General features: G+C 35.2%; 1 protein-coding gene across 2 annotated transcripts in view; it reads right to left on the bottom strand.

Annotated features, from left to right (window-relative positions):
* VPS13B (vacuolar protein sorting 13 homolog B) overlaps positions 1-26,600 on the bottom strand; it is an 811,037-nt gene that overhangs the window by 398,476 nt on the left and 385,961 nt on the right. For both annotated transcript variants that reach the window (XM_045996973.1, XM_045996994.1), the window contains exons 22-23: positions 11,358-11,485; positions 2,126-2,360 (exon numbers count right to left, since the gene is read on the bottom strand). In XM_045996973.1, the coding sequence (XP_045852929.1) occupies positions 2,126-2,360; positions 11,358-11,485 (363 nt within the window). The remainder of the gene's footprint in view (positions 1-2,125; positions 2,361-11,357; positions 11,486-26,600) is intronic.

Consider the following 26,600-nt stretch of genomic DNA (forward strand, 5'->3'; position numbering starts at 1 on the left):
ATCTTTGGAATGCAACAATTCCGCTTCTATATTTATCTGAAGGGAATAAAAATGCTAATTCTAAGAGATCTATGTACCTCTTTGTTATTCACAGCATTATTTATAATAGCCAAGTATATAAGCAACCTAACTGTTCTCTGATAGATGAATGGATAAAGAAAATGTGGTATACATAAACAATGGAATATTACTCAGCCATTAAAAAGAAGGATATTGTGTCACTTGCAACATTATGGTTTGACCTAGAGGGTATATGCTAAGTGAAGTAAGTCACACCAAGAAAGACAAATATAGTATGATTTCATTTATATATGGAATCTGAAAAAGAAAATAATGAACAAACAAAACAGAAGACTCAACACAGAAAACAAACTAGTGATTACCAAAAGGAGAAGAGTTGGAAGAGGGGTGAAATATGTGAAGGGGATTAGAGGTACAAACTTCCAGTGGTAAAATAGTCATGGGGACATAATGTAAAGCATCATCAACAATATTGTAGTAACTTTGTATGGAGACAGATGATAGCTAGACTTACAGTAGTGATCTCTTTTAATGTAAAAAACATCATATCACTATCATACATCTGAAACTAGTATTTTATGTCAAGTACATGTGAATAAGAAGATTCTTCATTTTCTGTTTAGTCCTTAAACCACCATAATCTGAACTGCATTAATAGCACTCTGAAAATACTGTGATAAGAGAAATCAATCACCTAAAATTGTCAAATCCCTTACAAATCTTTTAGTCCTCATTTTACTGTGCACTTCTGCCATATTTAAAATGATCGAATCATTTGTCTTCCATGATAGTACTGCATCCTGGTTTTTCCTCTACCTACCTTACCTTTTAAGATTCTCTCTCTCTCCCTTTGCCCCCACCCCACTGTCTCTAAAAAAAAAAAAAAAAAGACAAACTATTTGAATCTTACAAAAATTATTTCAGAGTTAAAACAAAAGAAGGGGGAAAGCACACCCTCCCTCATTTTATGAGGCTAGCATATCCTTGATAGGATATATAATAGCTGCTGTGATAATAAAGATAATAAAGAACTCCTAATAACCAAAAGTAAGTATCAAAGAATGGATATATCTAATACGCTAGAGAAAGAATTCTTGCATTAAGATAAACATCAACAAGAAGAGCTAGAAAGAAGTTCCTTCTAATGGTTAGAATTCTCTGATTTTATGATAATGGTATTCATATTATTAAGTGCCACCATTCATTTCTGGCAGCAAAATCATTCCCACTTCTGATAAACCTAAGAAAACTAAATTTCAGTGGAAAGTCCAATACAGAGAAAGGGAGAGAGAAATCAACTTCAAGTCAAAGTAAAAATACTTTGGACTGTGGACTAAATCCGCTTTTCTATAATAGTATGTGTAGAATCTGAATGATGTCAGCATTCATATTCTTACATCCTAATAATATGAACAAGGTGCAGAACTGTTTAGCACTGTAAGAAATTTGAACCCTGTTATTAATACATAGATTCACATTATTTACTTTGTGACTCAAAACTTTTCCAGGTTCACATATTGTTTGAGATGGATATGTCAAAGTTCAAAAGGGTATAAATTTGCAACCGAAAACTCTGCAATATCAGAAATCAAGTTTTTCTAAGAAGTCATGTTTCAAATCATCACACAATCATCCACTTTAACAAATGAGAAATCTAGAAATGCATTATGCTTGATGGAAATAGTATATTCATTTTATTATATATTTCTTTTAATAAATCAAGTTGTTTAAATGAAGATCTACTTATCATTCTTAGTTCAGCCTAATGAAAACATCCAAAACCAACTTTCTCAATGTGTCTCTCCTTTGCCATTTTAGTGATGATTCTGTATTGCATATGATCTTTTGTAATCTCCATTTATACATACATGAATATGATTAAAAGGATTAAAAGGTGCGGATGTCAATAAATGGCATCACTTAGTTCATATGGTTGGTACACTTTTCTCTTTAGATCCACTTTGTAGAACACTTCATCTATTTTCATGTGGATCTTTCATTGAGAAGACTGATTTACATAAGGATTGGCATATTTAAAAAACAAAGCTAAAAATATTATTATAAAACATAACAATCATAGGAAGAATTTTATTTTTAAATGTACCTTCTTCAAGGATGGGTCGTGGAATGACAAATGGAATCTCCTGCAGAGGTTCCATATACTTGTGGCCAGCACTAATAATCTTTATTTGAGGCAAACAGAGGACAAGCATTCCTGGCATGCTGGTTTGTCCATGGTACCAACTTCTTACTGTTCCAGGAATGTCACCAGATACAATTGTACTTGGGGAAGGCAGGCTATCATTTGGAACAAACACACAACAAGACTGTATGTCAAGCTAGAGAGGAAGAAAAAAAGCAAAATTAAAATACTGGGAACGGACTAAATAAGAGAGTAACCATACCCTTAAATACCTAATATCTTTAAGAATAAACAGGCAAGCTAAAAAAAGAAATGGGCCATACTTACGGTTTTACAAGTTATGTTTACTAAAGAACACAATAAACACTTAAAAAGATGTTTCTTGCTATAAATTTGATCAAAAAGGCACAGTGACATGAGATGAAAACATATCTGCCTTTCCACAGTTCTTTCCAAGAAACATGACTGAATTAGAAAATCTGTTGGCAAAAAAAGGTGAGAAAATCCTCCTTGTTTTGCAGTTCATTAGATTTTGTTAACACCAGCTAAGACCTTAGAACCAACTAGCATTATATTGTACTCACTTAAAACATCCATCCATCCACCCATACACACACACACACACACACACACAGAGCTATTTCTATGTGAATTTGGCTTTTTTTTTTTTTTTACTTTATAGACTAAAACGTAAGAAAAAAATGTTTAAGTACTCAGATTATATCTCTAGACAAACATTAAAATGTATCACATACTTTTTTTTATATACATGTATATCAACATTCAAGTGTGTATCACATTTTATATATAAAGATACATGGTAATGAAGAAAATTGAGAGGACTTAAAAATCAGAGCATTATTCCTCGCTACTCTCATACCTCAAATTATATTTAAATTTTGATTTCATGTGCAATTTTTATGCTTTCTTATTCCCAGTGTGGTGACTTAGGTTGCCATGCCCTTAGAGAGTTAAAAATAGGACTAAGAAGCCCAATTAAAAAAATTAAATTCATCATGAGTTCTTAGTTCAAAAGCAATGTAAAGTCTATCAGTCTTGGTTGGTTCTTACAAAGTACTATTTTGTAACCTCATTCACAAATTGTCCTACCATACTTATTCTTAAGAAAATGTAAAATATCATCTGTTAATTTTCTATAAAATATTTGGCATACAAAGATATTATCTGAAGGTATAATAAATTCTAAAATTTGTTTGATAAATGCTTGAATATTCTAGCAAATGATGAGACTGTATTTTATAAAAGATAACTAAGAATACAGTAATATACCTTCCCTTGGGGTTAATATAGTCCTTAGTGAGAGCATGATATGTAACAGGTCTGGAATTCCTTGATACAATAAATAATTTGCCAACCTTATAAATAAACTAACTTACTCATCTTCACTTCAACATTTCTGTGCATGGAACGCACTGATGAATTCAGTGAAGAAAAATAAAAGTAAAATTTTGCAAAAATAAACACATTGGTTCATCAAGTATGACCTCATTTCTTAGTTCTAGAATTTTATCTTGCAACTTAATTTAAATGTATATATGTGAAGCAGTTCATTAAGATTACAACATTTTTTATTTTGAAATAGAAGTATACACTGTCTCAGATGCATTACATTTATCTTTTAAAATATTTAACATAATTACTGATGTTCCAATGTACAAGGTAATACGGTAACTGAGAACATATCCTCCCATATTAATTATGGTTATAGTGTCAAACTAGAAAGAGTCAGTATTTAACACTTCATGTAGATACTGAAGCCATGTTAAAAAATGTTTTCAACAATGTGAGGTAATCAGTATAATATGCCACACTATACAGATATATACATGCGTATCTGCTGAAATAAATTTAAGTTGTGCCAAGATTTCCAAAACCACAATATATTCCAAAATTCCACTAATTCAAAAATAAATTATTTCATCAAATTTAGCCTGATATACACAACTCCAAAAAATAAACTTTCTAAAATATGTGTTATGGAGAGTCCTTTAATGATAAGAACCAAAACATACACATAATCCAAATTGCTCAAACTTATTATAATGTTACATCTATTACATATACTATAGCTATCCCATAAATCTTTTTACACTTTTAAAATAACTGTAAAACTGTATGTCTAAAATTGTGGTTTTAATGTAAAATGTTGAGTGATTTATATAAGTGAATATAAATCTGTAGCAGTAAATTTTGCATTAATGTAAGGATCTGACAATCCAAGGGAAAGAAAATGAAGTAATCTGCCAGTAAGAAGTCCTCAAACTGGGGGTCAGATCATGTTCATGGAAACCATCTGGTTGGGACCCTCTGAGCCACACCAAACACAAATGATCTTTTAAAAAAATATCCTATTCATTAATGCATCACAGCTGCACTGAGTGTTACTTCATTTTTCCATGGCAACATCCTTTCTGTTTCAAGGATCTTATTTCAGTTTTGGTAGCAACGTGTTCTTTCGCCAATATTGAACACATTCATGTGTTAAAGTGAAGGGATTATTACAAATTCTTGAAGTAGAACCGCCTCTATTTTGATTCCTATTAGGCCAAGGGCTACATATCTAAGTATGATACACTGAGAATAAACCAATAAAAGTAGAAATTATTTGGTATTCTTATTTTAATAAATGAAATGACTGTCATGCATTTTTTTGGAAGTCCCAAGTTTACATTCCATTTGAAAAGATGCATGTCTTTGTGTACCCCCAACCCATCTCCCATATGTAAGGTTTGGTAAACTTAGATTCTTCTACCTTGTTTGCTATGTAACTGTGATCACAACTTAGTTAAAAAGAGGAGACTAAGGTTTCACTTATACATTAATCTGAACACTTTAATTAGCCTGCTGTCTAACATACAGAACACTTTATAAATGCTTTAAAATGTTATATCATATTTTCTGTACTTTTAAATAACATTCTTATTTCCTATTCCCAAATAACATTTTCCTTCTTTAAAACTGAAACTTTAGTGATGACTGTATTTTGTAAAATTTCTAAAGAATGAAATGTTCTCTGTATGAATTTTATTCTTCAAAAAACAGCTTCAAATAAAAACAAATATGAAAGAACATTTCAGGTTATATTTTCGTTCACTTTTTCTTTTGTCCATGCATTCTTTAATACCTCACATAAACTGAAAGTCAGTTGTACAGATAGAAAAGATATAATCCCAGCACTTAAAAAACTTGAAACAAGAGGGTTTTAAAATACTAATAGCCTTACAGAGTTTTCACTAGAGCATATAAGGTCTGTAATGTCAGATACTTTGCCTTTTGTTTACAGTCTCAGTACATAGTACGGTGTCTAGCACGTACTAGGTACTGACTATTAAATAAGAAAACACAATTATTTTTATTAGCATCAGATATTAATTAAAATAATTGTTTAGTGCATGTTGTTCATCATTCATTCTACAGAGAAAACCTACTAATTAATAAAACTGACACGTCAGCCAGATGGGTTCAACTCCAGCTGTGGAACCTTTGACAAGTTGTTTAATCTCTCTATAACTTTAGTTGCCTTATCTGTAATGGGGGGGTGGGGTGGGGAGGTGTCAGCTCTGATATAAGATGCAATGTGGGTGCCTGGGTGGCTCAGTAGGTTAAGCCTCTGCCTTCGGCTCAGGTCATGATCTCAGGGTCCTGGGATCAAGTCCCGCATCGGGCTCTCTGCTCGGCAGGGAGCCTGCTTCCCCCCCTCTCTCTCTCTACCTGCCTCTCTGCCTACTTGGGATCTGTCTGTCAAATAAATAAATAAATTCTTTAAAAAAAGATAAAGATGCAATGTATTAATTCTCACCTGAAGGTTTGCTAAAAATAAAGTCAGTGAACATACACTGATTATCTTCTTTTTTTTTTATTCTTTTTTTTTTTTTTTAGCGTAACAGTATTCATTGTTTTTGCACAACAACCAGTGCTCCATGCAAAACGTGCCCTCCCCATTACCCACCACCTGTTCCCCCAACCTCCCACCCCTGACCCTCAGGGTTGTTTTCCAGAGTTCATAGTCTCTTAAGGTTCGCCTCCCCTTCCAAATTTTTTTTTTTTTTAATAAACATATAACAGATCCATATATTAGCTCTCATGGACTTGTAAGAGATGTTCACGGTATCTTTAAAAAGACTTGCACTGGGCGCCTGGGTGGCTCAGTGGGTTAAGCCGTTGCCTTCGGCTCAGGTCATGATCTCAGGGTCCTGGGATCGAGTCCCACATCGGGCTCGCTGCTCGGCAGGGAGCCTGCTTCCCTCTCTCTCTCTCTCTGCCTGCCTCTCTGCCTACTTGTGATCTCTCTATCTCTCTCACTGTCAAATAAATAAATAAATATAATCTTTAAAAAGACCTGCACTTACGATATAACTGTTTACATATATAGAGGCCATCAAAACGTGTAGTATTCCATTTGCATGATAACAAATATATTAACTATTGACTAAATCACAGTTTTCCTATTCTATAAATTCTTAATACACTATGAAAATATTTGGGGTATCATCATATATAGTAGGAATCTAAATATACCCACTTTAGGGCATTAAGTTAAAAACCTCAAAAGTGATGGAATCAGAAAAGACCTCCAATAGCCAAAGGAATATTGAAAAAGAAAGCCAAAGTTGGTGGCATCACAATTCCGGACTTCAAGCTCTATTACAAAGCTGTCATCATCAAGACAGCATGGTACTGGCACAAAAACAGACACATAGATCAGTGGAACAGAATAGAGAGCCCAGAAATCGACCCTCAACTCTATGGTCAACTAATCTTCGACAAAGCAGGAAAGAATGTCCAATGGAAAAAAGACAGCCTCTTCAATAAATGGTGCTGGGAAAATTGGACAGCCACATGCAGAAAAATGAAATTGGACCACTTCCTTACACCACACACGAAAATAGACTCCAAATGGATGAAGGACCTCAATGTGAGAAAGGAATCCATCAAAATCCTTGAGGAGAATGAAGGCAGCAACCTCTTCGACCTCAGCCGCAGCAACATCTTCCTAGGAACAACGGCAAAGGCAAGGGAAGCAAGGGCAAAAATGAACTACTGGGATTTCATCAAGATCAAAAGCTTTTGCACAGCAAAGGAAACAGTTAACAAAACCAAAAGACAACTGACAGAATGGGAGAAGATATCTGCAAACGACATATCAGATAAAGGGCTAGTATCCAAAATCTATAAGGAACTTAGCAAACTCAACACCCAAAGAACAAACAATCCAATCAAGAAATGGGCAGAGGACATGAACAGACATTTCTGCAAAGAAGACATCCAGATGGCCAACAGACACATGAAAAAGTGCTCCACGTCACTCGGCATCAGGGAAATACAAATCAAAACCACAATGAGATATCACCTCACACCAGTCAGAATGGCTAAAATTAACAAGTCAGGAAATGACAGATGCTGGCGAGGATGTGGAGAAAGGGGAACCCTCCTCCACTGTTGGTGGGAATGCAAGCTGGTGCAACCACTCTGGAAAACAGCATGGAGGTTCCTCAAAATGTTGAAAATAGAACTACCCTATGACCCAGCAATTGCACTACTGGGTATTTACCCTAACGATACAAACATAGTGATCCGAAGGGGCACGTGTACCCGAATGTTTATAGCAGCAATGTCTACAATAGCCAAACTATGGAAAGAACCTAGATGTCCATCAACAGATGAATGGATAAAGAAGAGGTGGTATATATACACAATGGAATACTATGCAGCCATCAAAAGAAATGAAATCATGCCATTTGCGACGACGTGGATGGAACTAGAGCGTATCATGCTTAGTGAAATAAGTCAATCGGAGAAAGACAACTATCATATGATCTCCCTGATATGAGGACATGGAGAAGCAACATGGGGGGGGGTAGGGGGATAGGAGAAGAATAAATGAAACAAGATGGGATTGGGAGGGAGACAAACCATAAATGACTCTTAATCTCACAAAACAAACTGGGGGTTGCTGGGGGGAGGTGGGATTGGGAGAGGGGGAGGGGGCTATGGACATTGGGGAGGGTAAGTGCTATCGTGAGTGCTGTGAAGTGTGTAAACCTGGCGATTCACAGACCTGTACCCCTGGGGATAAAAATACATTATATGTTTATTAAAAAAAAAAAAATTTGGAAGGGGAGGCGAATCATAAGAGACTATGGACTCTGAAAAACAACCTGAGGGTTTTGAAGGGTCAGGGGTGGGAGGTTGGGGGAACAGGTGGTGGGTAATGGGGAGAGCACGTTTTGCATGGAGCACTGGGTGTTGTGCAAAAAGAATGAATACTGTTACGCTGAAAAAATAAATAAAATGGAAAAAAAAAAACCTCAAAAGTGAACCTTAGTTGTCTTTTCCAGACTGTTAAAAATCCACAATTTCCCATAAATATCTGCCAAGAGAAAACATGAAAAAATGCCTACATAGAAATTCCAGACTTCTTCCTTCTAACAAACTACCCCATGCAATTGTGGTCACCTTCTCAATGCCTATAAATAAAAATTTGAACATTGCAAAATTTTAAGCATTAAATGTAAATAATTACTCTTACAAATAGGTGGTTAGTAGTTGATCTGTCTAGTCTGAAATGCTTACCCTTGTTTAATCATGGAGATAGGCCAGGAAGTTCACTGGATATAAGAACATCAAGTATATCATGCAATATGATTATTGTATCACTGATCATATTCTATATGTAACTTCTTGGGAGAGAGAATTCAAGCGGTCTAGCTTATCTAATTTATGGGACCTGAGACACATCAAAATCAAGGAATGTGGGAAGTAGTTCTCTAAACATTATTAGCAAAAGAAGGAGACCAAGAGGCTTGGTACAGAAAATAAAGACTCCACTCTATTATACAGTCCACTCAGAAAGCTTCAGAAATGCCAGGAAACACCTAGAAAATGCCATGTAACAGAAACATGATCTTTAATATGATAAAAAGGAGTTTTGCAAAAACTAGGGCAATGTTCTCTTTTATTAGTGAATTTTAGGCCAGAATATTTCTATTTTGTTAACTGCATGCCATTGCCAATCATGTGCTTCTGGAATAAAATGCAGCTTTTTGAAGTATAATAGATAAGATCTTTGCAGATCAGCTGATAGAGAAAAATTGCAAAGAACTAAGTTTATATTAATCTTTCCAGAAAAAGGTCCTCCAACCAAGTTCACATTTAAAAAAACTGTGCAAGACTATATAAAGTACTATAACATAATCCATTAAGATGACATGTGGAAGTTACTTTTCCCACTGAAAAACAAGTAAGCTACAGTGAATACTGTTTATGTCTAAATGCAAGATTATCTATCATAAGAAAAAACATGGGCTTAGCAAATACCAAGTTTGGCTGCAAAATAAATTTTCCAGAAATTCTGATTCCAAACACATTCACTTGCTCAAACTTCCACTAAAAGAATAATCCTTTGATGACTTCAAGTATGATGTTCTGTTTTATCTGATGACAACTCCAGCATTTTCTGTTTTATATTCTGGTTCATAAAATATCTTGGAAAACGGACACTACTATTTTAAAATGCTGAATTTTAGGGCCTATATTTTAATCATTTAATCAGAATCAAGTTTTATCTTTCAACCCTTCCAGAACACATTAACATGTGAAAATGTCTAAATAAAGAGCATGTATAATACAGAGCTGGGACTAGGAATGAAGCAAGCAAGTGCCTAGGTCATATACAAAATAACCTATACAAAGATATAATCATTAGTACTCCTGTAATTATATGTTAATTTATACTCAATAAGTTTAGTCAAATGAGGAACATCAGTCTAAATTGCACCCATTAAAATGGTGAACATAGCTAATTTTATGTTAGTGTATCTTACCACAATTAAAAATTTTTAAAAGAAGAAAAAAACGAGGAACATCAGTATCTCTACTTATAACTAATACATAATAACATATAAGATTAAGTTTTTGTTGGTGACAAAGCTATAAAGGCACTGTATCATTATAAAACAAGCAAAAGAACCAAAAGAATCCCACAAGGATGTTAGAATTGGAAATAATCTTAGACATCATGTAACCATTTCATATTGCAGATAAGAAAAATCAAGTCCATAGTTAAGATCCAGAATTTAATAAGTACAGGTTCCTTGGAATTCTATACACCATTCATTGGCTTCCATGAACTGTCTGACTTTTCCATCTACATTTCTGATCTCTCACTCACAGTCAGCTTCAAGGACACTCTCAGACATGCTATTCCCTTGGCCCACTGCTCCTTCAACTTTACATATTTTTTGAGTGACTATTCTCCTAGTTTTAACCATCTATAGATGATTCCCAAAATTACATCTCTACTGTGAATCTCTTCCTTAACCTCCAAATTTTAATATCCTATGATCTAATAGAAGCCTGGCTATGTCACAGGTATTTCAAATGTATGCATAAATTAAACTTCCTATTTGCCCTTAACTCTGAAAAGCTGTTTCTTTTACCATTTCATGGCATCACTATCCACCAAAAGGCTAAAACTGGTCTGTAGAACGCCACTTAGACAGCCTCCTTCCTCTCATTCCCCAAAACCAACAGTAACTAGGCCATCCTGACCTTATCTTAAATATCTCAGGGATGGGGCACCTGAGTAGCTCAGTAGGTTAAGCATCTGCCTTCAGCTCAGGTCATGATCCCAGAGTCCTGGGATGGAGCCCCACATCAGGCTCCCTGCTCAGCGGGGAGCCTGCTTCTCCCTCTCCTTCTCCCTGCCCCTCTCCCTGCTTGTGCTCACTCTCTGTCAAATAAATAAATAAAATATTTTAAAAAACATCCCAGGGACCACTGATCACTGTCCAATTTGGCCTGTTGTCTAGTGTTTTCTGACTTGTATGCTGAATATTTAAAATCCTTTAAATAATGTTTAAAATAAAGAAACAGTAAAATGAATTTTTTTAAGAAACAGCTCAAAATTTGTGTATTTTTATAACTTTCTTAAGAAGAACACATAATATGTATTTCATATGATTCGGTTAACATGTAAAATGTGCCAAGAGTTTTCATCTAAGTTATGGAAATGAGATGGCATACATAACATAACAAGTGTTAAGAGTGAGGTTACTTTTTTACCAATATTAAGTGTTACCAGTGCAATTATTTTTTACCAATATTTAAGGTACTGAAAATTATAAAATATTACAGAAATTAAAACCATGGTTATTTCTAAGTTTTCTTTTACCTGTAGTGTGAGACTCTTTACTGCATTCCACACTACTCCAATAAATTCTTTCATTCTTTCTTCAGGACTTCGACAGCCTTCAGAGAGATTCAGCATGGCTTTCACAGGAATTGACAATGGTCGGGATTCTAAGTAGAAGAATAGTTAACACACATGTACTTTACTGTTTCACAAAAATATATAGAAAATATTTCCATGACTGTTTCTTTCCTTGTTTAATACTTCCAAATGAGATTACAAAATATTATATTAGATCATTTTATATTATAGAATTACTGATTTTTGCAACTATTCAAAAATAAGCAAAACTGATCTGTTAAAAGCCAGGGGCATGTTGGGTTACTCTTGTCGGGAATTGGTGACTGGGAGCTGACACTGGAACAATGTTATAATCTAATATTCTATTTACTGAGTACACGGATATATCCACTTAACAAAAATTCATTAACCTGTAACCTAACAATCTGCCCATTTCTCAGTATTAAGATAATACTGCAATAAAAGCTTTACTTGAAAAAAGGTAAAGGAAATTCAACAACAAAACATTTGATTCATCTAAAATGGGTAAGAAACAAGTCTTCCTACATATGAATTCTCCTGAACAAAAGTTTATCCATAGACTCTCTTGAGTTTAAAAACTAATTTTGAGGGGCGCCTGGGTGGCTCAGTGGGTTAAAGCCTCTGCCTTCGGCTCAGGTCATGATCCCAGGGTCCTGGGATCGAGCCCCACATCGGGCTCTCTGCTCTGCGGGGAGCCTGCTTCCTCCTGCCTCTCTGCCTGCCTCTCTGCCTGCCTCTCTGCCTAGTTGTGATTTCTCTGTCACATAAATAAAATAAAAAAAAAAAACAAAAAAGAAAACAAACTGATTTTGAAAGTAACAAAGAGAAGTACGTGATTACATAAAAGGCCGATTTGTAGATTAAGAAAAATGTGATATTCCACCCCATATAGCATGTTATCAAAAATTTTATCTATCTAAATTACAAGAATTAGAGAATCTCAATAACTTTAATGTAAAATTTCAGAAATTACTCTTAATTTAATAATAATTTATAACACTATGTATTATTTCCAAACAGATCCATATATATTTTATACAATATATGTTATTCCAAACACATAATTTGTATGCACCACTTTAGGTACTTTTTTTTTTTTAACATTTTATTTATTTATTTGACAGAGAGAAAGATCACAAGTAGGCAGAGGCAGGCAAGGGGCCATGGGGGAAGCAGGCTTCCCACTGAGCAAGGAGCCTGATGTGGGATTCGATCCCAGGACCCTGAGATCATAACCCAAGCTGAAGGCAGAGGCTTAACCCACTGAGCCACCCAAGTGCTCCTAGGTACTTTTTAAATAGCATAAAATAAATCAGATCTTGCTCTTTAAGAATCTGATTAAGTCTGATGGTCCTAAAATTCTCTCCAAATTAAATGCTACCATATCACTACTACGTGAACTACTGCTGCTGTATCTCAATTCATTCTCTCTCCAACTCCTCAACTTGGTTTATTTGCATTTGTATTAGATTAATAATACCTTAAGGGCATGGAGCATAAACCATTTTCCTCATACTTAAAACCCAAGTCTACCATATTATGCACGTTAGAAATTCAAAGAATGTTTATTTAAAAAGAGTCTGGGAGAGATCCATGGAGATATCTGGGACCAGAGCATTCTAGGCAGATAAAACAGTAATGCAAAATTCCTCAGTTAGGGGCCCCTCAGTTGGGTGGCTCAGTGGGTTAAAGCCTCTGCCTTCAGCTCAGGTCAAGATCCCAGGGTCCTGGGATCCAGGCCTGCACTGGGTTCTCTGCTCAGCAGGGAGACTGCTTCCTCCTCTCTCTCTGCCTGCCTCTCTGCCTACTTGTGATCTCTGTCAAATGAATAAATAAAATCTTAAAAAAAAAAAAAAGTCCTCAGTTATATGTGTACTTGGGAGGGGCAGAGGGAGAAACAGACTCCCTGCTAAGTGTGGAGCCTGACTTGGAGCTTGATCCTAAGACCCTGAGATACTGAACTGAAGGCAGTCACTTAACCAAACGCGGCACCCAGGTACCCTGCTGTGTACTTAGGATTTTCAAGAAACAGTATAGAGGCAGTGAGGGCCACAGCAAAGTAAAGAGTGACAGAAGTAGGGAATGAAGTCAGAGCTATAAATAAGGACCAATCATACAGCGCTTATATAGGCCATGGGAAGAAGTTTGGTTTTTGCCTTGAAAAAGCTAGGATATGATAATGGATCCTAAATACAGTCATAAAATTACTAGACATATTTTAAAAGAATTTTTCTCTGGGTACTCTGCAGAAAAATAGGCTACAAGTGTTAAAACAGGAAGACAATATATGAGAGATGGTGGCTACAGTAAAGGTAGTTAACAGTGATGGAATTCTGTATCCATGTAAAAGCTATAGCCAACTGGACTTACTGATGCACTACAAATCAGTAAAAGAGAATGGTGAAGAAAGGATGAGTCCAAGGTTTTAAGTTGCAGCAGATCAAAGAATGGAGCTGTAAGAGAAAGAGAATCCAGAGGGGAAAAAATAAACCCTTAGTTTTTTAAACCTGTCAAGTCTTTGTCAAGAGTGAATGCATACAAACAACTTCTAAAGAATGGTCAGTATCCGCGCTATTATTTGAAATAGTTTTTAAAAAAGGGGGAGGCGGGTAAGAAAGGAAGGGAAATGGAGAGGGAAAATGCTAAGCAACTTATCTATCAGAAAAAAATTGTTAAATTAATTTTTGAATACCCATAACGAAGATTATGCTCATTCATTTTTTAAGGGATTTTTATTTATTTATTTGACAGAAATAGAGCACAAGCAGGGGGAGTGACAGGCAGAGGGAGAGGGAGAAGCAGACTTCCTGCTGAGGAGGGATCCCTCTGTGGGGCTCAATCCCAGGACCCTGAGATCATAACCTGAGCCAAAGGCACTTCACCTCTTGAGCCACCCAGGCACCCCTAATTCATTCATTTAAAATGAAAAAGTTACAGGTATGACAGAAAGCGTATTTTTGATAACTTGTGAAATGAGAAAAATACATATGTGTAGTACAATCCAAATATATTTATATATTTGATAACTATATATATAACTGATAACTATATATCCAAATATATTTGGATTGTACTACACATATGTATTATGTGTAGTACAATGTGTACATAATTTATGTACACATTAAAACAATGTGTGGGTTTGGGTATGATCTGTCAACCCCACGTACAAAAAGAGTTATGGAAGTTTTTAAAAAGCAAACCCATAGTAGAGGTTACCTCTGAGGGGAGTAAAACAGAACTGATGAGGGGTAAGAGGAAAGGGGTATTTAACACTATATTCCATATATCTCAGAATTAATTAAATGTTTTACAACAATGAATTACCTACTATAATTTTCTTAATAAAACACACATTAATTTGCTTTCTTCTCCCGTAGACTTCATCACTTTCTTTTGTACATTAGTAGTTGGGGGAACAAAATGGTTATCTAAACCTATGGTAGAATTCTGCCAAATTAAGTAACTGTCTTAAATATAGACCAACCACACAAGCCTGCACATGGAAATTTACAGTATCTTTATTCACTTTACAGGATCTTTATTCACAATTGCCAAACTTTGGAAGCAACTAAGATGTCCTTCAGTAGGTAAATCAATAAACTGTGGTACATACAAAAAACGGAATATTATCTTTCACTTAAAAGAGATGAGTTACCAAAGCCATAAAAACACATGGAGGAAATTTAAATGCATCTTACCACGTGAAGGAAGCCAGTCTGAAAAGGCTACATACTAATTCAAAGTATATGACTTTCTGGAAAAGACGAAACTATGGAAATGGTAAAAAGATCACTGGAAAGTGATCTCCTTACTAGGAGGTAAGGAGGAGAGAGCAAGGAACAGGCAGAGCACAGAAGATTGTAGCACAGTCTGTAAGGTACTATAGTGGCGGATACAGGTTCAATATAAATTTGGCCAAACCCACAGAATGAACACCACCATCAGTGAGTTGTAAACTATGGACTTTGGATGATAATGAGGTAAGTTCATCAACGATAACAATGTAACATTTTGGTAGAGAGTGTTAATAATGGGGGGAGCCTATGCATGTGTAGGGGCAGGGGATACATTGGAAATCTTTGTACCTTCTCCTCAATTTCACTGAGCACTTAAAACTGCTTTAAAAAATAAACTCTAGGGGCACTTGGGATAAGCATCCTACTCTTCATTTCAGCTCAGGTCATGATCTCACAGTTGCGAGATCAAGCCCCATGTTGGGCTCTGTGCTGAGAGCATGGAACCTGCTTGAGATTCGCTCTCTCCTCGCCCTCTGTCCCTCCCAGGTGCTGCTCTCTTAAAAAAAAAAATAAAAACAAATTCTATAAAAATACATTTTTAGATACAGTCAAAATTTTAAAACTCTTTGGACAATGAACACCAAAGGTTTTCAAAGAAATTTCTATGGTCAAATTTTGAAAATCTAATACAGAATATTAATTACTTATTATAAACATCATTATTACAAATTCTGGTTATTAGAGATGTGAAATCACATGATTTTGGATACACTAATTTTTAATCCATATTTTCTAAAAGATATGAGGAAGACAATTTTAAAAAAGGACAATTTTTGTAGTTATGTATATTTTACAGGTAGGATATGAAAATTCTTGTAAATTCTGCCAATCTTATCTATATTTTATTTAATCAAAACCTCTAACAGCTGCTACATGCAAAGTCTTTGCCTTAAAAACTTAACAAATATTACTTGATTTAAGTCTCATAACAACCCCATAAGGAACACACCATTATTTAGACTCTTATTCTCACCACTTTTGGATAAGAAAATTGACCATACAGAGATTAAGTAACTTATTCTAAGTCACCCAGCTGGTAAGTGGCAAAGGAGGGATGTAAATCTAGGAAGTCTGACTCCAAGGTCCATGTTTTTAATAACTGTGCTATAGCAGCTATTCTATTTTTTGAATCTTGTGCTGTAACTTTGAATTCTACCAAATACATAGTAAATGTATCATATTTTCACTCAAGATTATGGTACCAACAATTGTTCAGAAATCATCAGATTTGTTCAGCCCCCCTGGAGCTATAATTATAAAACCTTCATTTAGCATTGTAGTCTGATACCTATTATACTTCCTGTTTGCAACAATAATAAATAACACACTGTTAATAATAATAAATAAAGTACTTTTGAGACTGAATATTTACTGATTAAAATAATAATCTGTTCTTGGGTATGTACTGTCCAACTTGGTGCAATATCAATCCTTCATGTCTGTGCCATGGAAAATGCACTGCACTGAGCTTTTGGGAAGATTGTGGAGTAAGAGGGCTCTAAGTTCACCTCAAACCGTGGATATAGTATATAACATTCACATAAGTGCAAATAAACCAGAAAACAATCCAAAGACTGTCAGTAAAAACTCTACAACTAAAAAGAGATAAGAGGCCGCATCCAAGAAGATTTGAAATGGGCAGATACACAGTCAGGAGCTAAAGGGACCCTCAGGTCTGTCCACAGGAGGGAGGGACTCCATAGGCATAGAAAGAGGAGAGAAACAGACCCTCACATAGGGAGCCCACATAGGGTAGACAAATCCCTATATTATTTGGCTTTGAAAACCAGAGGGCCAAATTTTGTGAGTTCTTAGAACCAGTGGGACTTAAAATCTGCAACTTAAAAAAAAATCAGCCAGGGGGCGCCTGGGTGGCTCAGTGGGTTAAAGCCTTTGCCTTTCGCTCAGGTCATGATCCCAGGGTCCTGGGATCCAGCCCCGCATCGCATCGGGCTCTGTGCTCGGCAGGGAGCCTGCTTCCTCCTCTCTCTCTCTCTGCCTGCCTCTCTCCCTACCTATGATCTCTATCTGTCAAATAAATAAATAAAATCTTTTAAAAAAGAGAGAGAGAAAAAGAAATCAGCCAGGCTGGGCTCTAAGAGATCCCAGCAGGTGAGAGACTCTGTCCCCTCCTTTAAAGAGATAGCCCACAGAGATAAGCATAGAAACAGCAATTTCAAAAGCATCTGGGACATAAAGTGGTTCAGCTACAAAAACAGGATGTAAGCATTGTATATAAGAGACACCCTTGAAGTTTCAGGTTCTATGAGCAGGGTACACTGCATTGCAGGGTACTATAAGAATTATTCATCATAAAGCTATTACCTTCAAGAACAAGAGACATAGCTGACTTTCCTAACATACAGAAATAGACACAGTTATACAAAAATGAGAAGACAAAGGAGTATGTCCCAAATGAAAGAACATGACAAAATCACAGCAAGACATTAAAGCAAAATGGAGATAAGTAATATGCCTGATAGAGAATTTAAAGTAATTATCATATAAAGACACTCATGGGACTTGAGAAAAGAGTGGAGGACATTAGTGAGACCCTTAACACAGAGGTTAAAAAAAAAATCACAGATGAAGAACAAAATAAATGAAATTGAAAATACATTAGATGTAATAAATAGTAAGCTAGAGGAAGCAGAAGAATCAGTGACCTGGTGGATAGAGTAATGGACATTGGTCAAGCTGACCAGGTGAGAGAAAAAAATTATACAAAATGAGAACAGACTTTGGGAATGAAACAACACCATCAAGCAAATAACACCTGCATTACAGAAATCTCAAAAGGAGAAGACAAAGAAAAAGGGGCAGAAAATGTCTTTGAAAAAGTAATAGCTAAAAACTTCCCAAATTTGGGGAAGGAAATAGAAATCCAGATCAAGGATGCATAAAGCACTTCAAACAAAGTAAACGAAAGAAGGTCAACACCAAGGCATGTAGTAATTCACATGGCAAACGCCAGTGGTAAAGAGAGAATTTTAAAAGCAACAAAAGAAACAAAAACAGTTATATACATGGGAAATACCATACAGCTATCAACTGATTTTTCTTCAGAAACTCCAGGTCAGAAAAGAATGGCAGGATATAATCAAAGCACTGAAATGAAAAAAATCTGCAGCCAAGAATACACTATATGGCAAGGCTATCACTCAAAACAGAAGGAGAAACAGAGTTGCTAAGACAAACAAAAGTTAAAAGAATTCTTCACCACTAAATCAGTCCTATCAGAAACATTAAAGGAGACTTTCTGGATGGAAAAGAAAGACATAAGTAAGATTAAGAAAAGAAGGAAGCACGAAAGCACCAAAAATAAATACACCTGTAAAAATTAGTCAAGGGACTCACAAAATAAAAAAATGTAGAGTAGGACACCAAATACCTAAAATGTGTTGTGGAGAGGAAGTAAAGACTGGGCTCAAACTTAAACAACTATTAACTTACTGTGGACTGCATACGCAGAAGATCTTATGTACAAACCTACTGGTAACTGCAAATAAAAAACTAGTAATACATAAGGAAAAAATAAACAGAAAGAAACCCATGTATACTACTAAAGAAATCCAAATAACCATGAGAGAAGAGAGCAAGGGAAGAAAGGAACAGACAAGAGCTACAAAAACAAATACTTAAAAACGTAATGAAATGACAATACATACCTACCAATAATTACTTTGAATATAAAGACTAACCACTGCAATCAAAACACTGTGTGATGTAACAGACTAAAAAAAACCAAAACACATCTACATGCTGTGCACAGAGACTCATTTCCGACCTAAAGATACATACAGTGTGAAAGTGAAGGGAATGAAAAGCATTTATCATGTAAATGAATGTGAAAAGAAAGCCAGAGTAGTAATACTTACATAGGACAAACATACTTTAAACAAAGGCTGTTAACAATAGACAAAGACACTGTATAATCATAAATACAACATATCAACAAGAAGATATAACAATTTTAAATATTTATGCACCCAACATGGAAGCATCCAAATACATAATGCCATTCACAACAAACATAAAGGAAATAATCAATAGTTAATACTGTAGTATTGATACTGCATTAATAGTGAGGGACTTTAACACCCCATTTACATTAATGGCTAGATCATTCAAACAGAAAACCAACAAGAAAAAAGTGGCTCTGAATGACACTGAATCAGATGGATTTTAACAGATATATTCAAAAAATTCCATTCTAAAATAGAAGAATACATCTTCTTTTCATGTGCACGTGGAATATTCTCCAGAAAAGATTGCATATGAGGCCAGAAGACCAGTCTCAACAAATTCAAAATGCCTGAAGAATTACCGTGCACTTTTCCTGTTCACAATGCTATAAAACTAGAAATCCAGCATAAGAAAAAATCTGCAAAAAGCACCAATACATGGAGGTTAAATTACATGCTACTAAACCACGAATGGGTCAAACAAGAAATCAAAGACGAAATTAAAAAAAAAAAAAAAACCATGAAGACAAATGAAAATGAAAATCTATTATCTTTGAGAGGAAGCAAAAGCAGTTCTAAGAGGGAAGTTTATAGCAATACAAGCCTACCTCAACACAAGTAGAAGGAATGAAATAATAAATATTAGAACAGGAAATAAGTGAAATGGAAACTAAAAAAACAACAGATCAATGAAACCAGAACCTGTTTCTTTGAAAAGATCAAACTGATAAGCCTTCAGCCAGACTTAAAAGAGCAAGACAGAGAGAGGAATCAAATAAACAAAATTAGAAATGAAAGAGGAAAAATAAAAACCATCATCACAGAAACACAAAGTACTATAAGAGAATATTGTGGAAAATTATATGCCAACAAATTGGGCAATCTAGAAGAAATGGATCGATTCCTAGAAATACATAACTTCTCGGGGCGCCTGGGTGGCTCAGTGGGTTAAGCCACTGCCTTCGGCTCAGGTCATGATCTCAGGGTGCTGAGATCGAGTCCCGCATCGGGCTCTCTGCTTGGCAGGGAGCCTGCTTCCTCCTCTCTCTCTGCCTGCCTCTCTGCCTACTTGTGATCTCTCTCTGTCGAATAAATAAATAAAATCTTTAAAAAAAAAAAAAGAAATACATAACTTCTCAAAACTGAATCAGGAAGAAACAAAATATGAATAGACAAATAACCAGCAATGAAATTTAATCAGTAATCAAAAAACTCCCCCCAAACAAAAGCCCAAAACCAGATGACTTTAGAGATGAATTCTACCAAACATTTAAAACCTATTCTTCTCTTGAAAAACAACCTGAGGGTTTTGAAGGGACGGGGTGGGAGGTTGGGGGAACCAGGTGGTGGGTAATAGGGAGGGCACGTATTGCATGGAGCACTGGGTGTTGTGCAAAAACAATGAATACTGTTACGCTGAAAAAAATAAAAATTAAAAAAAAATTAAAAAAAACACACACACACACACTGAAAATAACAAGGCTTTTGGGAAAAAAAATATTGTGGTAGATCCTGCAAAGCCTGTAACCAGAGCACTAACTAATGTAATCATAAGCATTTCTGCTAAATAAATGAAACAGTTAAAAAAAACAAAACAAAACAAAACAAAACCTATTCTTCTCAAACTATTTCTCAAACCAGAAAAGAAAAGAAGAAAGAAAACTTCCAAATTCATTTGATGTTACCATTATCCTGATACCAAAACCAGATGAAGATGCTACCAAAAAAAATTAAAAATAAATAGAGAGAGAGCGAGAGAGAACTACAGGTTAAAATCTCTGATGAAGATAGATGCAAAATTTTCAACAAAATACTAGCAAGACTGAACCCAACTATACATTTAAAAAATCAGCCATCATGATCGAGTGGGATTTATTCCTGGGTTGTGAGGGTGGTGCAATATATACATATCAATAAACATGATATATCACATCAATAAGAGAAAAAATAAAACCATATGATTATTTCAATACATGAAGAAAAAGCATTTGACCAAGTACAACATCCATTCATGATAAAAACCCTAAACAAGTAGGCTTAAAAGGAACATACCTCAACACAATGAAGTCCACAGATGAGAAACTACAGCTAAAATCATCCTCAATGGTGGGAAAACTGAGAGCATTTTCTCAAAGGAGAAAAACTAAAGTCAAAAATAAGACAAAGATGTCCACTCTTACCACATTTACTCAACATAGTACTGGAAGTCCTAGTCACAGCAATTAGACAACAAAAAGGAATAAAAGGGATCCAAATTGGAAAGGAAGAAATAAAATTCTCACCAAAATATTACTAGAACTGATAAATGAATCCAGCAAAGTTACAGGATACAATATTAATGTGCAAAAATCTGCTGCATTCCTATATACCAATAATGAAGCAGCAGAAAGAAAAATTTTTAAAAATCCCATTTACAATTGCACCAAAAATAATAGACTACTTAGGAATAAACATAACCAAGGAGGTGAAAGATCTGTACTCTGAAAAGCACAGAACACTGAAAAAAGAAACTGAAGAGGACACAAAGGAATGGAAAGACACTCCATGCTTATGGACTGGGAGAATAAACATTGTTAAAATGTACATACCATCCAAAGCAATCTACAGATTTAATGTAATCCTTATCAAAATATCAATAAATTGGACTAGAACAAATAACCCTAAAATTTGTACAGAACCACAGAAGACCCTGAATAACCAGAGCTATCTTGAAAAAGAAAACTAAAGCTGGCGGTATTACATTTCCAGACTTCAAGTTATATTACAAAGCTGTAGTAATCAAAATAGTATAGTACTGGCACAAAAACAGACATACAGAACAGAGCGAAAAATCGATGAATTAAAAAAAAAAGAAAAAAATACAGGAATAAACCCACAATTAAATGGTCAGTTACCCTTTGACAAAACAGGAAAGAATATCCAAAGGGAAAAAGACAGTCTCTTTAACAAGTGGTATTGGGAAAACTGGACAGCAACATGCAAAAGAAAGAAACTGGACCACTTTCTTACACCATATACAAAAATAAATTCTAAACTGCTTAAAGATCTAAATTTGAAACCTGAAACCACAAAAATCCTACAAGAGGCACAGGCAGTGATTTCCCTGATGTGGGTGATAACATTTTTCTACATATGTGTGCTGAGGCAAGGGAAACAAAAGCAAAAATACACTACTGGGACTACTAAATAAATATAAAAAGTTTCTTCACAGGGGAAGAAGCAATCAACAAAACCAAAAGGCACACTACTGAATGGGAGAAGATATTTGCAAAAGGGTTAGTATCCAAAATATATAAAGAAAGAAATTATACAACTCAACATCCAAAGAAACGAAAAAATCCAATTAAAATGTGCAGAAGAAATGAACAGACATTTCTCCAAAGAAGACGTCCAGATGGCCATCAGACACATGAAAAGATGTTCAATGTCATTCATTATCAGGGAAATGCAAATCAAAATTACAATATCACCTCACACCTGTCAGAATGGCAAAGATAAAAAACAAAGGAAACAAGTGTTAGCAACGATATAGAGAAAAAGGAACTCTTGTGCACCATTGATGGGAATGTAAACTAGTACAGGTACTACAGAACACAGTATGGAGTTTCCTCAAAAAATTAAAAATGGAATTGCTCTATAATCTGGTAATCACACTACTGGGTATTTACCCAAAGAATATAAAAACACTAATTCAAAAGGATATATGCCCTCCTGTGTTTACTGAAGCAGTATTTACAATAGCCAAATTATGTAAGTAGCCCAAGTGTCCATCAATAAATGAATGGATAAAGAAGATACGGTGTGTACACACACACACACTGGAATATTATTCAGCATAAGGATGAAATTTGCTGTTTGCAATGACATGGATGGGGCTAAAGAGTGTAATGCTAAGCAAAGTAATTCAGAGATACACAAATCATATGATTTCACTCACATGTGGAATTTAACAAACAAAACATACAAGCAAAGGAGGAAAAGAAAAGAGAGAGAGAGAGAGAAAGAGACAAACCAAAAAACAGATCCTTAACTTCAGAAAACAAACAGACAGTTACCAGAGGGGAGGTGGGTAACGGCATGTGTGAAATAAGTGAACAGATTAAGAGTACACTTATCTGATAAGCAGTGAATAATACATAGAATTGTTGAGTCACTATATTATACACCTGAAATTAATAAAATATTGTATATTAACCATACTGGAATTACAATAAAAAAATAAGAACTAAAAGAAAATTAAGTTGCGCTTAGACTCAACTTAAGTGCTTCAGTAGTCCCACTTGCCATAATAATGAAGGAAAGAAATTTAATCTAAATGTCAGAAATTAATACTACTACCATCTAATGTCAACAATATACTATTCACTTTAAATGTGGTAATGTGTATAAAAATATTTCATTAAAGAACTCTAAGTATAGGAAAATAATGGTGAAAAAATATTGACTGTAAAGTGTAGAAAAGAACTGAAGAGTTATCAGATCCGTAACCCAAGTACCCTCCTCTTTTATCATAATCAACCTATTGTTTTAGTTCTACCTTAAATACCACTTCCTCAGAAAAAAAGTCAGTGATTTCCCCAAATTAGATTTGGTCCTTCCTCTATCATCTCACAGAATTCTGACATAATTCTGTATAACATATTTAATTCTTGATGGTATTGTATTAAACATCTGAATATTTGTCTCTCCAAAATGAGCAGTAAAGTATAGTAACATGGTATAGTAACAAATGGTAGTAGTTAATGCTTGAACTTTGAAGATATTCTGAGTTCTGCCCCACTAACCACCGTAGTCTTCCAATAAGAAATAATCTTAAGTTCATAGTAATGAAAACCAATTAGATAAAATTGGCTGAAAAATCATAAAGCTTAAAGTCCCAAGCCAAATAATTAAATGGTCATATACTTTTGCTTCAACATATCAATGATTTACATCAGAATATTCTTTTTCCTTCTTACCGTTGTACTAGAACCTGGTAACACTTACTCAAAGTAAGTCTGTCAAAACCCCTGTTCCTATTTTGAGGGTTTGAGTAATAATGCCAATGATTAAATGGCAACTTTAAGTATTCTATAGTACACATAAGCCAGTGGCACCAAATATTGCATTTGGGACCAAATCGCTTATGCTATTGAGTTCAAGACTCTCACAATAAAAAAGTTACTTCATGATTTTAAAGAGTCGAAAAATATTTGCCAGCTACTATAACGAAATTCATTTCTCATAGTAAGTGCTTCTCAGAATTTAGCCTTGTTTGAGGTTTTTATCATCTGCTGTGAAATGCCTTAAAGAGGCGCTATCACAAAAGTGGGTCAGGTTTAGTAGTTAATCGAAAAAGGAGAATGACTTCTAATAAGACAGTCAACAATAAAAAATTCTTATAGCATTGTTTCTTTAACCTTAAGACATCTGACTATCAATATATATATTTATGGACTCTATTCATCATAATGCTGATAACTAAGACAGTATTCATTTCACTGAAAGGGCAATCCATGGTTCTTCTATTTCATGAAGCAGCCTGAAATAGCATAGTGGCTTACTCAGTAAATACTGTGTGATTCACTCAATTGATAAAATTTTAATTGTAGTTGACATACAATATCAGTTTCAGATGTGTAACATAGTGATTCACCAATTATATACATTACAGTATCTTTTTTGAAAGAGAAAAAGTCCTATGTGTACTTTATTAAAATCTTTCCCTAGTGGCATATTATTTGACATTTTTGTAAAAAAAAAAAAAAAAAGATGCAACTTTGGGGGCACCTGGGTGGCTCAGTCCGTTAAGCATCTGACACAGTTTTGACTTGGGTCATGATCTCCTAAGATCATGAGATCATTCCCCACGTTGGGGTCTGTGCTCAGCGTGGAGTCTGCTTGTCCCTCTCCCTCTGCTCCTCCCACTCCCACCCCTTCTATCTGGAATAAATAAATAAAACCTTAAAAGAAACACAATTTTGTGTAAGGCATATAGTTCTGATTTATAGCTTCATGTTTACTTCAAATTTCAAATAACCACCAAGAAGCAAAGTGCGCCAATCTTTATTTCTCCTTTATGTTCTAAAGGAAATCAAGTTGTTCACACATGTACTCATAGCCATGACATTATTATGCCAAGGGTTAACTGCCTTAAACAGAGTTGAATTACCTGAAAGGAAATTTAAGGTAAAAACAAAAAACCTCCCGAGAATAAGCCTTGCAAACTCAGCCTATAGATCATCCTGGACAGGCAGCATACTTTAAAGAATCTTAAACAAAAAGAGAAGATGACTACCAAAAAGAATCCAGAAGGAAAATCAAGGCTTCCTGAAAGATAAAGAGGGGAGAGTTGTAAGCTCAGAAAGGGAGAGAAATACTTCAGTAGGACTTGAAGCAGGACTCAGGATTGGTTCATTACAAGCTCGGAAAACTAAAGACCTAATGGAGACACTAGGCTATCTAGAGTGGCATACTTTTTAGGTTTCTACACAGAATTTGAAAGAGAAAGAAGGGTAAATGCCCCAGAAGAGGAACAATAGTAACCTACAGCATCACATTGCATTATCTTGTTCACAAAGACATCATAAAAGTCAAGGATGAATTCTGTTGGTTTTTCATAGAAAATACATGTGGAAGCCTTTGAGATTTAAAAAACAAAACACAAAACTCCTCTGTGGTGAAATTTCAGATGCTAATGGGATAAATACATTTATGTAGAGCTTCCTCAAAGCATAAACTAGCAACCAGGAAATCTAGGTACCACTTTTTCTACGAATTCAAGATATGGGATCCTAGAATCACTTAAGCTATTTAAGTTTCACGTTTCTCATGCGTCACTCTTGAGAGAGAAGCACTGAAGGCTGCCTTCATCCCAGAGGAAAACCATGGTGTGGGGCAGGCATTGTGCTACCTGTAATGAAAGAAGAAAGGAGGGGTGCCTGGGTGGCTCAGTGGGTTAAGGCCTCTGCCTTCAGCTCAGGTCATGATCCCAGGGTCCTGGGATTGAGCCCCACAGTGGGTCTATGCTCAGCAGGGAGCCTGCTTCCTCCTCTCTCTCTCTGCTTCCTTCTCTTCCCTTGCCTGCTTGTGATCTCTGTCAAATAGATGGATAAAATCTTTAAAAAAAAAAAAAAGAAGAAGAAGAAAGGAGAAATAAAGTAAAGGGAAGGAAAGAAAGGGTAGAGAGAAAAGGAAGAGAAGAAAGAAAAAGAGAAAAGGAATTACTTAGTAACACCAACTTGTCATAAGTAGTAAAGCAATATATGAATGGTTCTAGAATCTGCCCTTCAACTTACATACAGCTTGTTACCCTGATTCACCAGACTACTAACGTTCCTTCGCCCTGGCCTTAATTCCAAAATAAAACAAATTAACAACAAGAAGTTTGCACTTCCATGACTTGTAGTGTGCAGGCACCCAAAACACAGCCAACGCTA

Source organism: Meles meles, chromosome 1 (genome assembly GCF_922984935.1).
Source record: "Meles meles chromosome 1, mMelMel3.1 paternal haplotype, whole genome shotgun sequence".
Taxonomy (NCBI): domain Eukaryota; kingdom Metazoa; phylum Chordata; class Mammalia; order Carnivora; family Mustelidae; genus Meles; species Meles meles.